This window comes from Barbatula barbatula (assembly GCF_947034865.1).
Source record: "Barbatula barbatula genome assembly, chromosome: 11".
Classification (NCBI taxonomy): Eukaryota; Metazoa; Chordata; class Actinopteri; order Cypriniformes; family Nemacheilidae; genus Barbatula; species Barbatula barbatula.
The window spans coordinates 6,595,060-6,611,712 of NC_136774.1; the positions used below are offsets into that span (position 1 = coordinate 6,595,060).

General features: G+C 39.0%; 1 protein-coding gene across 1 annotated transcript in view; it reads left to right on the forward strand.

The window, feature by feature from the left end:
* The window catches only part of pdlim2 (PDZ and LIM domain 2 (mystique)), a 58,875-nt gene that overhangs the window by 18,998 nt on the left and 23,224 nt on the right, over positions 1-16,653 (forward strand). Inside the window, exons 3-6 of the mRNA XM_079468427.1 lie at positions 660-811; positions 2,744-2,813; positions 4,089-4,237; positions 6,043-6,115. Coding sequence (XP_079324553.1) covers positions 660-811; positions 2,744-2,813; positions 4,089-4,237; positions 6,043-6,115 — 444 coding nt within the window. The remainder of the gene's footprint in view (positions 1-659; positions 812-2,743; positions 2,814-4,088; positions 4,238-6,042; positions 6,116-16,653) is intronic.

Here is a 16,653-nt window from a genome sequence, read left to right on the forward strand (position 1 = left end):
AATTGGCACTCAAGCAGGTCCACTGACATGGCACCTCTGCCCCTCTTCTTTCAGCTAACAACGACAACAAAACCCGCCTGGCAGTCTTCAGTGCCCTGCCATGTCATAGGGGTGTTTTAAGTTGGTGTGTGGTGTGGGTTGAGCCCTTATTTGTCTGTAAGGCCTATAAGAGCAGCTCTCATCTAATTAGTTCTCACATGTTCTTTTTTGTACTGGCCAGCAGTCTCACCTCAAGTTTGTAGTGTTTTACGGGCGATTGTGAAGGAAAATAAGATGCTTTGTAAACCACATAGAGACACAGTTTAGGCTTGTTTGACATTATGCGATGCCGCAAGATCCGACAGGCGGAGGACATCAAAGTACCGCGAGAGCAAATAAAATGTTTTCAAATGCTCTCACGGTACTTTGGTGTCATCTGCCTTTCGTACTACGAAGTATAGTTACACCCCTACTCACTAACTAAATTTAAATAAGTTAAACTCCATCACACCTCCCCTTTACCATGGCTGTAATAGTCTAATCAACGTTTGTGTGTGGTCAGAAACAGAATGTCTGTATCGTCGTCATCAGTCACACTGGGCCTTCATACTTGACTTTAAACTGCTAATAAGCTTTCAGAGTTTAATAACGGCTTGATTTTTTTTTTTGGTGTGTTTAAGGTGAACACTGGCAGTAAGGCAGAGATGGCCTGTCTTCAGCCTGCTGACATCATCATGGAGATTAATGGGCAGGACACCAGCGATATGCTGAATGTAGAAGCACAAAACAAAATTAAGAGCTGCACGACACAGCTGAACCTGCTTGTGGAAAGGTAACACGCACACACTGAAAGCACGCGCACACACATTGGTTTCGGGGTCTTGTGTCCTTTAGTACATTTTTCCTCTCTGACCTCATGTCTCTGACCAGGCCAGAAACAACACTGGGCCAACAATGGCACTCTCTATTTGTGTGTGTATCTCCTGTCGCCCACAGCATTGGAGGAAGAGGGCGTGTGTCTGTCCACTTTTAGCTAAAACAGAGGTTATGCGAATGTCAATTCCCTTAAGCTGATACTGAAATTTCACGAGTGTTTCCTTTAACATGCAGACCAGTGGCAGTCTGCCAGTGTGTTCATGCTAGTGACCAAAGTTACTTCAAACCCTGTTCAGTGTTACCTCCCATGAGTGATGTGTTACAACCATTTATTGGTCCATGTTAATTATGTTATACTTCGTATTAGGAATAATGTAATGTTGTGATTGGTCAGGGGGTCTTAAAAGCACCTCAGTTGTCTCAAATGAGTTTTAACTGTGGGCTTTAAATTATGAATGACCCCTGACAGATTTCTCCAGCTGGTGAAGAGCCTTTGATGTTAGTCTCATGTGGTTTTAATTTTTTCGCTCTTTTGCTTTCCCTCTCTGTCTTTTTCCGTTCATGTCCTCATACAGACCGCATGTGTAATGATTTTATCTCGAAAAGATGAAACTATGGTCAGAATGCTGCAGCACATGTGCCGCATGTCACGTTCCGATGAAATACCTTTCAAAGAATGCATATCAGATCTCCCACACGACCAAAAGTTGCTGAAGAAAAAGAAACTTTGAAAAAGTAAAATAAGACAATAAGTAACCAAACATCTTAGACCCCATTTACTTGGGGGACGAGCTATCCTAACTTACAATTAATGCAAAATATCTTTAACGTCATAGCAGAACATATGCATGCAGGCTGTCACTTGCAAGATACATCTCACTGTTGAAATATTAACTAATTGAACAACATGAGGTGTTAGCATAGTTGAAGTTTATTAACTTCGGAACAACTTCTGCATTCAGGAGGATGGAAAACTTAACTAGTTCCCTTTAAAACTGTATCATTTACTGTAGTTCTTCCTTGAGCCTGTTCTGGGTTTGAGTGAAGTTTCTTCCCCATGAAGCGCGTTCTGTCTTGAAGACAGGCCAGTGATTCATTTTAAGATAAATAAACTTATTCAGACGTTTGGTGCTTCGTGGTCAGGAGTTCTGCTGTTGTATTACACAAGTCTGTGTTGTCTTTTCACTGTCAATTTCTTCTTTTTAAGCTTTCTACTTTTGGTGAAATGGAACCAGTGTCCGTACCACGTTTGAGACACTGTGGTTAACACAAAATGTTGCTGTTCTTAATTCCTAAAGAGAGTAAATGTTGATTATATTGTAGCATGGCTTTTGCTATATGTCATGTCAATAGTACTTGACCACTTGATGCGTTTTGACTACTGTGTTCCAGGGAATGCCACTGATTTAGTAGCCAAAGTCATTATGGGATAACTCTGTATTAACCTGGGGTTTTTGGTTTATTGAAGGAGGATTAGTGTTATCAGAATGTTATCAAAGCAACATATGCATCATCTCAGAATTTCATTGGTCAGGCAGCACTTCAAAAGTGTTGATATTTGCTGTCTATTCACAGTGGTCCAGACAGGCAGTCTAGAAAAATAAACTACATTTCTTGCTGTATTGTATTGAGATGGCAGTGATTTGATTTTAAGTTGTTTATATAGCGTATAAAACAATTTCATACTGTTGCATTGAATGTCAAAACAGCTTTGTTTTTCTACCAGTAAAGCCATGCATATATTCTGCACAACAGTACTCTTCCTGAATTGTGTCCAGGTAACCCAGTAAGCCATGTTCAAAACCAGGAACCATTCAGAACCATTCAGTTCAACCACAGGAAAGTGAAGAAAAGGAATAAGTGCTCATGTTTACTGTTCTCCACACAGGCCTGCTTCACCTCCTCCCGGTCAGACTAATGGAATTACCTCCACCGAGCAACTGGTGGGCCGCTTCCAGGTCAGTGTTCCTTTAAACCTGCAACAATAAACTGTTCAGATGTTTGTTAAACCCAAAGGAAACTATGCAGTTTAGCATGTCAAAATCAACGATCCAATTTATACTGCGTCGCTGCCGTCTAAATATACTCTTGGGACCAGATTTAATAAAAGGGCAAAGAAGCACGAGAACGCAGTTTCATAAAAACGTCAATGGGAATGAAAATTTCTGTTGGTGATTTACCAACGAGGCTCATTCCCATAATCACTAATGCTATCTACAAAGAGCAGCGCAAATTAGCGCCGTTTAATGAAGCTGCAAATACCAGGACAATGATGAGCACAAACCTTAGTAAATTGCATTGCGTCATTCATTAAATACTCCCCTTCATAAAGTTATTTTTAAAAAATAAAGCACAAGCAGACTTTTCACAAAACTGTTTTTACAATTGTAAAACAATAGATGAAGTTTTTTAATTTAAAATTAATATTTGCCTATGAAGGTATCAATTAGAACTTTTCTTGGTAATCACTGTTTGATTAATCCCACATTTACAAGCAGATCTCCATTTACAAAGTGATGCAACGAAAGCATCCAAAAAGGAGATGATAATGCATCATGGCTGCAGCTACTGTACTCACCCAAACCTCTGACCCGAGAGTTCATGTTCTCAAATTTAGCCGTGCATGTCTGGTTTCTATTATGAGAAGATCAACCCCTGTCTTATCTTACCATTTGTCTGAGATTTACTCTTTGTCGGATTGGGCTGAAACAAGACATTGAAGTCTACATTATTATCTTTCTCATTTCTGGCTGTAACCGTGACATGTGAAAGGAACTCCGGATTGTTATAAATCACACAAAGTTCCTGCATTTTATGTGCATAAGGGGTTGCTGACGGATCGTGGTTGTAATGGATATCCTGATCCTGAAGAATTGTGAACCCCAAAGGTCTTAAAGTCCTTCTGTTCGACCATGTGAGAACTTAACAAAAAAAAGAAACCCTTTCGCTGTCTTTCACTGCAGTGCACTTGATGTTGTTTAATATTTATGTCACAAAAGAAAAGACTGAAGCTGCACTGCCAAGTTTGATCAAGAGTGTTCCCGTCACTTCATTTGGTAGAGCAGCGTTAAGGGTGCAAAGGTCTTGTTTTTGATTCTCCGGTAACGCACATTAAATGCACTGTGAATCATTTTGATTTAAAGCACCTGCCAACTGGATTAAAGTAAATAAATGTAATGTTGCCTGGATTTTAGATTTATAAATACCTGCGTTTTTTCATACTGGTTATGCAGGAGGCCGTGCAAGTGAGTCGAGATGAGAACCAGAACTACAGAGAATACACCATCTCCAGCCCAGCATCTGTGTCCCCCGGCCCGTATTCTCCAGAGTCACCATCCAGCCCAGACCGCAAGGGCGGTAGGATCACACCCACCAACAAGAGGTACATAATAACTCTGATTTGAGATCAAATTCAATATTTCTACAGAATACTATAGAATCATATTCCTTGTATAAAGTTTTCACACAGAGCACTCCACAAAGAGTTAATCCAGATGCAACAGGTCATACTTCAGAATTTCATTGTAGATTAAACGTGTACTTGTCTGTGCCCTGAAGGCCTCGCACACACACAAACACATGCACATGTTCTCCTCAGCTTCAGCGCTGCAAGGCTCTGAAATCTTCGAGTTTGCAGCACATTTCACGAGTCAGTGCTGATGAAGCTGATGGGATTGGATTTATTGAGGGATAATGACTAGATTCATGTGTTACTAATGCAGATATTAGCTGCCGGCATTGTAGCACAGTTGAATGTTATTGTTCATGTTGTGCTATATGGTCCATGCTTGAAATAAAGATTAACACCACTTTTAACCCTTGTTAACACTCGCATGGTAATTGATTTTGTGGACATCATTTAAGGGCTGTTGGGCTTGTATCGCTGGTTGTAAGGGCTGGTTCACACCAAGTTCACATATTCACAACAATTGTTAGTTGCCAATAAAATTTTGCGAGAAAGGGATTCCACTTATTCTCCAGCAGCATCAAAGTCATCCATTTTCCCCTTCAAGACTGGTCATAACTAAGTCAGGTCTAAAACGTAAGATTTATTCGACCTACTAATCGCTAGTCAGTGAGATTAGTTGTTATGACACAGCCTTAATTTAGCGGCTATGTTTATGCAACTGGCCCCTGGTTACATGACGATTCCAGTTCCTGTGGCCTTAATCCATACACTGCTTTTCATACTGTCACCAAATCACCAATAGTTTATTTTAACATGGAAACCATATCATGCTAAATGGGAAGGATTAAGATCAGCATACGGACTATTACATTTCAGTTTATAAATAAGTATTTTGGTACGGCTGAGTGGCACCTGAAAGGTAATTCTGTTCTGCAGTGGTAAATGAAGCATTTATGGTTTGCTTTGTGCATCGAATCCCATTTGTATGCACATGAGGAAAGGCTACAAATATTCCTGCAAATGCAGTGGTTAAGTTTTAAAATCATTTTATTAAAGTTCATAATTTTAATATAAATCTACTTTTAGCAGCTGCAAGAAATAGCCTATTAAAGCCCACTGTGGATTGTGACTTATTTTCATGAAACTGTTCAAAAACATCATACATTACTCACAAAGATAATTGTAACAAGATCCATAAAAGGAAGGAAGGAGAGGGGAACCGGCGAACATAAAATAACTTTAAATGAATAAAATCAAAAGTAAATAAACACACACAAACCACAACATAAAATCCAGGCCTGGTCCTCTCTCACTGACGGTCCGGTCGCTCGTCCTCTTATATGCTCCACAATCTCCTCCGTGATCCTACCGGCCTCGCATCCCGGCTCTTGTCTCGCCTACCTCGCTACAATAATATTATACAAAGAGTATAATTGTATATGAAGAGGTAATTTGCAAAAACGGATCAATACTCATCATGTTATTTTTATTGGACATTCGGTTGCCCAATAAAAAAAACATATTTCATGAAAATTCATAAAAACTGAGTTGTCTGTTTATTCAAAGGAACTAATTGTGCATTAATGTGTGTTTTTTTCTATTTCATACATCTGTATTGTCTTATTGTCCACTCAAAGAGTTTCTTAATCCACATCAACTTGGCATATGCTATTAAAAATTAATATATTTTATTAATTGTAGTTTGCTCTTAAATTAGTGGAATTAGTGGCATCTAAAATCGCACCAGTTTGCTTGAGTTACAATTTCTTCTGTTTCAGCCTGCAGTTTAATTCCTGGTCATCGGAGGAGAGAAGTGTTGAGCGTCACAGACTGTCCCGACCCCTCTCTCAGGTAGGACCCCTCTTCGAAGAACTATTCTGAACCAGAGTACAAAACAAATCATGGAGCCGAAGATTTTAACAAGCTCAGTTAAAATACAAAGTTTTGGAGCTTTGAAGTTAAAATGTCCTATTGCTTAAACTTTTTTACACTAGTGTTTAGATGGCATCAACAGTAAAAAAAACTGTCTTAATAGCCAACCAGATGTAATGTTACTGTAGAATTGGTATTGGACAATCTGTTAAAAACAAGCTGAAATCTGGTATGTCTGATGAGATTTGCAGTGGAACATTGATGTTAGTTCAGCCTCTAAGAAGGTTTCATGTGTGTTCATGTTCATGGATCATGGTACGTTGTGTCTTCTCACGGCAGGCCATTGCTCTCCCCTACTCCTGAAATGGGCCTATAAATCCCTTTAGTCTCTGCATGTATATGACTTCATGGGAAAGGAGGTTTTCAGTGGCACCATTTAACAGCGTTGTCTTTTCACAATGAACCCCAACTCCAAGGATTGTGCTTGAAGGAAATGAGAGATTATTGTTTCCATCCACAAATAGCATCCCGAAATGCTGCAATAAAGGGGTTTCGTAGCGGGCAGCAAGTATATATACTTTAGAAAAGGTCACCTTATCATTCTGACATTCATTGGAACACAACCTGGAAATGTTTAATCTGGAACATTGTTGTGATGCTGGAAAGAAACTATGTGTTTGACCTTCATTTTAGCTTGTTTTAGTTTCTGGTTCATTCTAAACGCTCGCTTGGATTAATGCTGCCCAAGTGGCATTTTAAAAGGGTAGGAGAACGGGTGATCTGAGAGAGGGAGAGACTTCCAGAGCCAGTCCCGAAATCTTAAATACAGCACATAAAGTTGTGGGAAAGTTATTGTCAGATATGTAAGCTATTTAGTAACAACCTCAGTCCCACAGATATTTCTAAGGCAGATGTCAGAGCAGGAAAAAACAAACAGGTCCTTTGATGGCTGAAGACATTCCAGTCATTTTATCAGTGCTTTGGATGTTAAATAAACATATATTCATGACACGGCTTGTCATATACAAAAACAATCCCAATTCCCCCGTCAGACACGGTCGGTCCTTTTACAGACAGCAATAAGTTTAGCACTTCCAAGCCAAGTTCATGGGAGGCTTGCGAGCGGTTGTCATGATGATAAACACAGTGATTTTTGTCAGCACAATATTTTATTCAAAGCATTTTGTGTTGTGTAAGTTTTTGTACAAAAATAGGGAACTGAAAAAGGATGGGAGTTATAGCAACAGATCACTCAAAAGAATATAGTCAATTTCTCAGTCATGCCATTGTTAAAAAAATCTGTAAATGCTGTCTATAATTGTATCTGAGAACTTTTTTATTTTATTTATTCACTGAAAACTCATATATAGGTCATTCTCATGAAACCATTGAAACATCATGTCAATAATGACAAAAAACAAATAAATAGGCCTAAGTATAATTTGATATCAATTAATCATAATAAAGATAACTTTGTTTTCCACCTCGCACAAAGAATAATTTTAACATAGGATTGAATTATCTTTATCTTTTTTTACGTCTTCTGCTAACAATCTCTTTTCCGTTATGCTTCCAGCTATGTGTGACTGCATTATATTTTGTAACGAAACATGAACTAAATATTCTACTAGGAAAAAATATAAATACATTGGCAGGAAATGGCCAAAAAAAAAAAGAAGTGTCCTTGACTGATATTCTCATCCTACATAAAGGGCACATACGGATCTTTAAATTAAGCTTTATTTTTTTTCTGCTAGTACCTTCTAAATGGTTAGCATGTTAACAGATTTCTTAATATTTCTGTCGTTAAAATGTCAATGCTTGTCATGTTATCGTCTTTAAAATGCTGTTCATGGTAAGACTACTTTCTTTCGCATCTCATTTACGTTACAGCAAACGTATTCGGAAGCTTGAGCCACGTGCTGGGTGTGTGTGTGTCAGAGAGCGTGAGATCACGCACACACCTGTGTTAAAGTGGCAGAAAAGACAGTGATAATAAATGATTTATTCCTGTTATTGTTTCTAGCTTCAACAGTAAACAAAATCACACAATCTTTTGAAAGAGAAGGTCTATCAATATACATTTGTTATCATTTATAAGAACCATGAAGAGGAAAACGAGCCAGTTGGCTATCAGTGTTTAGTAATGCATTTAGTTTTTCTATTTAGTCATTTTATTTATTCAGAATATATTAATTTTTGTTTTTGAAATGCTTTGTTTATTGACACGAAACTGCACACGTTTCCATTAGCAGTAAAGTTTGACATGCTAAACGTCAGATCAAGAGCTTTGCTGTGCGCTGTGACGTCCTGTAGCCTACACTATATTTAACCGTTCTGTTTAAACTTGGCGAAGTGATATGGAACTGTAATGCGGTCAGCAGACCTGGAACACCTTTATAGGTGTGCATTTACTGAAAGTTAATGCATACCCGTAGAACGTTTGTCAACCAATCAGATCGAAGCATTCAATAGCCTCGTGGTATAATGCATGATGAATACATTAAAACTACTTTTATAAAACAATATACATATATGCTTTAAGTAAAGTGTTACCAAAAAAATTTACACTCACCATTTTCTGTGAAAAACATACTTTTTATTGAATAAAAAGGTGTCTTTTGCTCTTTTTTTTAGCATGTTATGGTATTGACATATTTGGGCTGTTACGGTAATGAGATTTTTAAAGTCTTTCTTTGGAATTTCTTTTGGGGAAAAACACGTTCAAGTTTTCAAATGAACGCTCTTAAACATGTCAGACCTTGTTTTTAATGCCTAAAAAGGCTGTTTATATATAGTCTTTCCCACATCTACATTTCACTTCGTGATGATGTGCGTGTCTTCACTGTGTGTGTCCCGTGACTAACTGTTGTAGGCAGAACCTAACAACTATCTTCAAGACACCCTGAGGATACTTTCCACTTTAAAGCATGACACTGTTATTACAACCCTATGACACAAACTTTTCATTTTAAACCTCCCAGTAATCTAAGCCAGCCATCCAATAAATCGTTTTTTTGGAGCTCATGGTTAATTTACTGCCGACATCAACCCTCCAAATGAGGGTCATCACCTTCTGTTCATAGCAGATCTCAATCTCTGAACCATCAAAACATTTCTCTCATTCTTCACTCCTCTTGGATGTTTTGAGTCTCATGTTCTGACAGAAAAATAACAGGAAAGTTGTGGTCAAGAGCTGCACAGTTAAACCAAATGGAATCAGAATTGGCAGTCTTTGCCTTCTGCAGTGATTCAAACCACAAAACTCTGCAATTGAATACAGTAAAAAAATATGATCACATAATTCTGTCTGTTTCAAGTGTTTATTGTATCTCAGTTTGAATCATAATCACAATATCTGTTTCATAACTACAGCATGATTTTTCAAATAGTGCAGCTTTAGTTACAGGGTAGAGTGGCATCTGCTTTTTAGATTTGTTGTGCTAGCGAGTTTGTATGTTTTTAGTGGAGTGGAAAGCTGCCAAACAATGGATTACATATAAAAGGGAATGTTCTAGAATAATGCACTGACTGGATCAAATGATGCTGAAAAGCAGGAACAAGGAAGCAAGCATTGATGTGTAGCAATAGGGCTGATTTACTGTACTGTCTCTGGTCAGGGGTCTGTTTGGTCTTTACAATCAGCAGACTATCAGGAATCTTGAGTCTTTTATGTTTGCCTGTCATGCAACTCTGTCTATTGCAATAGTGCTGTTTGTTCGAGCCGAATAGAAGCTGGTGCCAGAGAGGGTGAATATAATTTCCTCACATACTTGAGCAAGAATTTTAAGATTCGTTCATCCTCTCTCCTCGTTTATCATCCTCAAATTGGAATCCCTTCATCCGACTGCTTCCTCTGAGTCTTCTTTAGGGAATATTTGCGTTCTTTTATGCTTAAAGGGATAGTTTTTCCAAAACATGTAATTCATCTATACACCCTCACGTCATTTCAAAGCTGTCTGATGTTTAGCAGAAGACAAAAGAAGATATTTTGAAGCATGTTGTAGGTAAGCAAACAACATTGTCCCCATTGACATCCATTGTATGAACACAAAACCAGTCAGACATTTCTCAAAATATCTTCCTTTGTGTTTCACAGAAGAAAGAGTCATAAACAGGTTTTCAACAACATGAGTGTTTATAGTGATGATAGATTTTTGGTGTGTAAACTACCCCATTAACTTTGTTAGGCGTATGTTTTGTCAAAGATGTGTCTGTGTGCTATTATTTTGGAACTGTGTGGCATGATTTGCTGGAGAGTTCCTTTTTGTGGTTTGGCTGGAAAGTTTAATGGAAAGTAAAGTGTGTTTCCAGAAATGAGTTCTCTCTCCCTGCCATTCTTGTACACTCAAACAAGTACTTAAGAGTTCCCAGAACTCATCAGGTGTTGTATGGTGGGACCAAAACCTCAACTGGTCCAAAGTGGGCCCCCCAAAGGAGTTGTCAGGCACCATTTTGGACCAGCTGAGGTTTAGATGGCCAAGCTAAATAAAACAAAGCTAAACTACAGTTAAATGCCCATCTGGAAAATATAGTTAGCTACAAACCAACATCACACTTAAACTTTTTTTGGAAAGAATTAATATTCTTCCATAAACGGCTCATCCTTGGGTCCTCCCACAACCGTTCCAGACCTCCATTTATCTTTCAGAAATAATTAAGAGAGTTCTGTCAGGATCACTATTGTCCAAATATAATTGACAATTATAGTTTAGATTGGTGTTATGGTTCTGTCCCATTCATGCAGCCATGATGGAAGACCAATTTCCCCCCACCCCCTTAAAGTAAACCGAACACATATATCTATATATATATATATATATATATATATATATATATATATATATATATATATATATATATATATATATATATATCTATATCTATATATCTATATATATATATATATATATATATATATATATATATATATCATTAGTTCTTAATTACAATTCAAGTGTAATCAAGACTTATGAAGAGGAATATCAGAAAGTCTAATCCTGATTGTAAACAACTGGTGGAGTTGGGAATGGAGGAGGTTAATTTGCTTGAGAGGAAGGCGATAAGCTGGTGATTCAGTAGCTGAATACAGTTAAAACCGAAGCTGTGATGTCAAATTTCTATAGGTACAGTAGATGTTGATCAGCTTATGCACATTAGATTCTTGAAGTCTAAGAGCTTTCTAACCCCGCTTAGACAGCAAAATAAAGTACACTCCATGCACAGAAAGTTGTTAAAAATTGTTTTTTAATTAGTGCATGTGACCCCAGTGGTTCAACCTTCATTTTATGAAGCGACAAGAATACTTTTTGTTCAAAGTCGAACAAAAACAACGACTTTACGTAACAGTTTCCTTCCTTCAACAACAGTCTAGAGAACACACGACACATCCGCATTGGAGCTGCAAAGGAGCCTATTAAGTAAAAATCTTAAAAATGGGCAGGGATAATATTAAGTGAAGACAGACAATTTCCCAACTGGATAGACTGTATATAACGTAGTGTTTTCTTTTTAAAAACTGTTTAAAAAACCTAGCAAATAGAAACGGTTCTTTTAAATGCCAGGCTACTTTTATTGCTCTGAATAAATGCACTTAGTATGCTAGTCGTCTTACGATTCGTAGCTAGTTACACTGTCTGTCACCCTCATATTGATGTATACATACATTGTGCCTGTTAGCAAGGGTCTCTTTTTTATGGTCCTCTGTGATCTTTGTAAAGTGCATGTTAGAGAGAGCAGGTAGTCTCCTGAGAGTTAGAGAGTGGACTAGGAGAGAGAAAGATAGCGGAAATATCCATTAGTCCGGCATGGAGAGGTGTAGAGTATCCTGAGAAAAGTGGCACATACAATAGGGGCTCTGATGCAAAGCGTTCGAAGTGTGTGGTGTTGGTTTTCTCGCCCTTCTGAGGCACAGGTCCGTCCTTGTGCACCCGAGCCGGGTGGAGATGGGCAGAGGAAGGGTTATTTATAACTCACTTTCTCTCTCTCTCTCTGACTTTCTGTCCGTACTGCTTTGGTTGAGCTCCCTTCCTCACGGCCCGACCGGCATACTGGCACAGAGGCCTCTATTGTACCATTCTCCCCCTCTGTCTCGCTCTCTGTCCGTCTTCTCTATGGTTCTGTGAGAGGGTGATGGAGAAGTCCTGAGTGAAGTATAGAAGATGACGACAAACGCGAACAGAAGGGTTGAAGAGATCACGTTTCTTGAAAGACTCAAAACAGGATTGATTTCTGCTTCCTACCAGCTGAAAAAAATGTTGTAGTGTTTCCAGGAGTTTAGTACAGCACATTAATGGGCACATTGGCAAAAAATAAGCAAGGAAATCCTTAGCTGGAAAAGATGTACTAGGTTAGGTTTCTCTCGCGTAGCCAATCTTATGAGGCCACACTATTTAAAAACGTGATTTAAAAGTAATGATAATGTGTAAAAGTCATTGGTAAGATGCTAACTTTAGCCCGCTATCACTGAAATCGTGATCCCACCCTCCATGCGATTCGTCTTCCAAAGCCACGCCTCCTACAAAATACATGAACACGCACAAACCTCGGGTCTTGGATCAATTACATTTACGCATTTGGCAGATTGTCCAAAGCGATTTACATGGCGTTATCCTATACATTTGCTTCTAAGTATGTGCATTCCGCTGGGATCGAACCCACGACCTTGGCGTTGTTCACGCCATGCTCTTACCACTGAGCTACAGGACATTATTTAATTACAATTAAATAATGCCTCAAACACCAGTAAGAACATGTATCAGTAAGGGTGTGACGAGATCTAGTAGCAGGAGATGTCTCGAGATCCGTTTTGTCTTGCGAGATCCAACTGGTTGGCTCTGCCAACAAAGCACCCCGCATTTGCTGCTTACCGCATGTTTCCCTTTGAAATTGAACTATACAAACGCGACTGCCGTGTACCGTGTGAATCCACCATTAAGCACTAGTATTTATGGCAGTTTGGGAGCGTTATTACTTTATTTTAATGATACGTTTTTTCCAAAAAAAATTTGGTCAATATTTTGTTTTATTTCAATGAACAGGAACGTTTTCAAAGTTTTACTTTGAGTAAACTAAAATTACCTTGGTTCCAGCTGTTGACCTGCCATTCTCCCGCTATGTCCGCATAGCGTATGTGACCGCTTTGATGAAGTATGGCAGGGGCCTTCAACTACTTTTCTTTGATTCCAAAAGTATAAATGGGATGCAGGCCTGTTTTTTACCATATCCTCATTTGTGTTTCTGTAATTTATTGCATTTTGTTGCTGTTACATAGAAGACATATATTTAAACATGCACACAAATATTGCATCCAGTTTTTGTGCCTTTTCATGATATTTAATTCAAAAGGATATTGTCTTTTTATGTTGTATTTTATATTCACTAATGTTCATTGTTCACACTAGTGTTAGTTAACCCAAAATGAAATGGCCGTTCATTTACTCACCTTCCAGTCCCCCAGTACATCCAAGATGTGTGTGGCATTGTTTTTTCAAGAAGATATTTTTTTTGTTGAAATTAATGAAAGTCAAATCAACAAAAGTAAAAAACACCAATACATTCAGCTCAAGAGTAATCCCTGTCCCTTGTGACGGTAAACCGCCATCTAATAAAGCGCATCAATTGGTCTGTGAAAGAAACTGAACGCTATTATCGCATCTTTGGGTGAATTCCAAACTCACTCCGAAGGGCAGATCCTTTGTAGTACGGGTTCTGTAGAGAGATTAACAGCTGTTTTTCGTAAATATAGCTGTTTAAATCATACATGATAAATGCAGTAATAAAAACAACACAGTTTTTCCATATCTCTGAGATGTCTTATAAGCCCCCTGCAGTAGAGGTCTTCACGGGTCCACTTGGATCCGAAAACCCGAGGTCCGGCCCGAGACCCGAGCGGGTTCGGGTCTAAAAGATTCACGGGAGCTTCGGACACGGGTCGGGTATATTATTAGTGTCTTCGGGTCTCGGGTAATATAAAGAAAAAATTGTTTTGCTTAATTGACCCGAGGAAGACCCGAACTATCCTGTACAATAACAGCGCGTCGCTTGTGTGTGTGCGTGTAGTTACCAACTCTCCTCCAACCCTCAGCCGATCGGTTGAAAGCCACGCAAATCTTCCGAAAGCCCCGGTGAAAAAAAAAATCTGAAATCACCTTAGAATTGAAATCCCGAAGTTTCCAACGCTGCAGGGGTTTGCACTCGATGTAGTTACCATCGTTTTCAGGAAAAACATACTTCCACCTGGCAAACAGAAGTAGATATTAAAAGACGCGCACATTTCAGTACTACGCGGTTTGGGACACATTGTTGAGACGGAATGTTCGCGCGAGTGGTTGCCATGTCGTCACTTATTTAGATTTGATTCAGCTAAAACTGGCACAACCCATTTAGCCTCAGTTTGCGCAATTTGCCAGAGCAAAACAAGAGGATCAACGTGTTCATTGCCATATCAATTTCATTAATACACGTCGGTTTACATTCAGGTCTAGTCGGGTTTAAAAAATATATACGATGGGTCGGACTCGGGTCTAACGTTATCGGGTCTGTCTCGGGTCGGGGCTTTAAAATAAAAACTTTATCGGGTCTGTCTCGGGTTCGGGTAAAAAGTGATTCGGGTCATTTCGGGTTGGGTAAAGATCTTTGGACCCGAGAAGACCTCTACCCTGCAGTTACGTTTAAGGACACAAGATGCATTTTAGAACGCAATCTATCACATTCGCTTACCGACTGCCTGTATGTGGCTGTGGATTGCCGATTTTAACGTTGTAAATAGCATTATCTTGGACTGACCGATCAAATCGCTTGATAAGACGTCAATATATCGCTATGAGCCGCGGATATTTACTTTTGTTTTGAATGTAGCAGTGTTTTAATGTGCCGTCTCAGGGCGTGATTGCCACACTTCCACTTTTGAGCTCAGATTATAAAAAGGCAATAATGTGTTATCCTAATTGATGTCTTAAACAATTTATGTGTTTGTTATTAAATAGCTCCTGTAATTAAAAAAGAAATCGGACCATTTCACACTGAGATATGGGTGTCCATGTGTTCACACTGTCTGGTGCCCATTTTGAAAGCTGTCTGAAAGTTTTAACCAAAAGAAACTCTTTAAATGTGCATTTTATAAATGTTTACACCTTTTTTTCCGCAGCTGTATGATTTCCCTTGCATGTATTTTTTCCTTTAAGGTGGAAATAAATAAAACACTGTGTACCCAGACTCTTGGAAATAGTATTAAAGCTATTCATCAGCTTGCAACTTGCTATTTGTCTCAGTAGCCATGTACTTTCATTCTCTCCTTAGCCTTCCTCCATTTCGCATCATCTCTTGGGGAGTGGTGTCTTTGTCAGTTGGGACTAATTATGTGTACTGCATACATCTTCAGAAATGAGAATAAGTGAGAGGGAGGAGAGAATATCTATTCAGTCCATTAAGATCTGCAGCCAAACCTACGGTGGCTTTGGCAACGGATCACTCCCCGTACCATACTTATTAGCGCCCCATTGACCAGCCTGGTTGCCTGAGACGACTGGTCGCTGTGGGTTTCCATAGTGGCAAACCTTGTTCTGTGAAAAGCTTAAGGGTTGAGATGTAAACCAGCACACTCCATAGCTTATTTATATGCACCTGTGCACAAACGCACACGCATCCAACAATATTGCATTAGAGGTCCAGAATGTCATTTTTTTGGAGGATCTATTGACAGAAGTGCAATATAATATACATAACTATGTCTTAAGAGGTGTATAAAGACCTTACATAATGAAGCTTTATGTTTTTATGACCTAAGAATGAGCTATATCTATCTACATACACCGCAGGTGCCCTTACATGGAATTCACCATGTTGTTTCTACGGACAAACTGCTCTACAGGGCGTGTTTTGTAAATGTTATCTCCTTAAGCAAAGAATCAGAAATATGACAACATCTTCGTTCGATGTTAGCCACGGCAGTGCTTCGAAAGTGCAGGGTTAGGTGTGGAGTGTGCCATTGGTTGAAATTTGCAACCTTACCACTAAATGCTGCTATATTTCATACACTGGACCTTCAAAGCGCTCATATCATCACTGTCGGATAGAAACCTTGTATTTTCAAAACTGCTGGTTTTCAGGAAATGGAAATAGCGCTGTATTTTTAAAAAATGTACATGCTAAAATGCCACACTAATAATAAGTGGATGCTCAATATTTCTAAACGTAACTGTGGCAAGCAGGGTGGGACGAGAGCCGTGAGGGAAAGGCGTGATGCGTCGGCTGTGCGTGCAACGGTCTTGCATCTCTTGCGGAGGAGCCCCGGAAGCATAAGAGAGGAGCGGAAACATGGAAGTGCCAGAGAGGACCAGGCCTGGACTTTGTTGTGGTTTATTATGTTTGTGTGGCCGGCAGTTGACCGTGATGGAGCTTCCGGCATTTTAAGTTCGTTTTATTGTTTGAATATTTAATTAAATGTTGTTTTGCGTTCACCGGTTACCGCCTCCTTTGTTCCTTTTATGGATATTTGTTACATTGATGCCGAAACC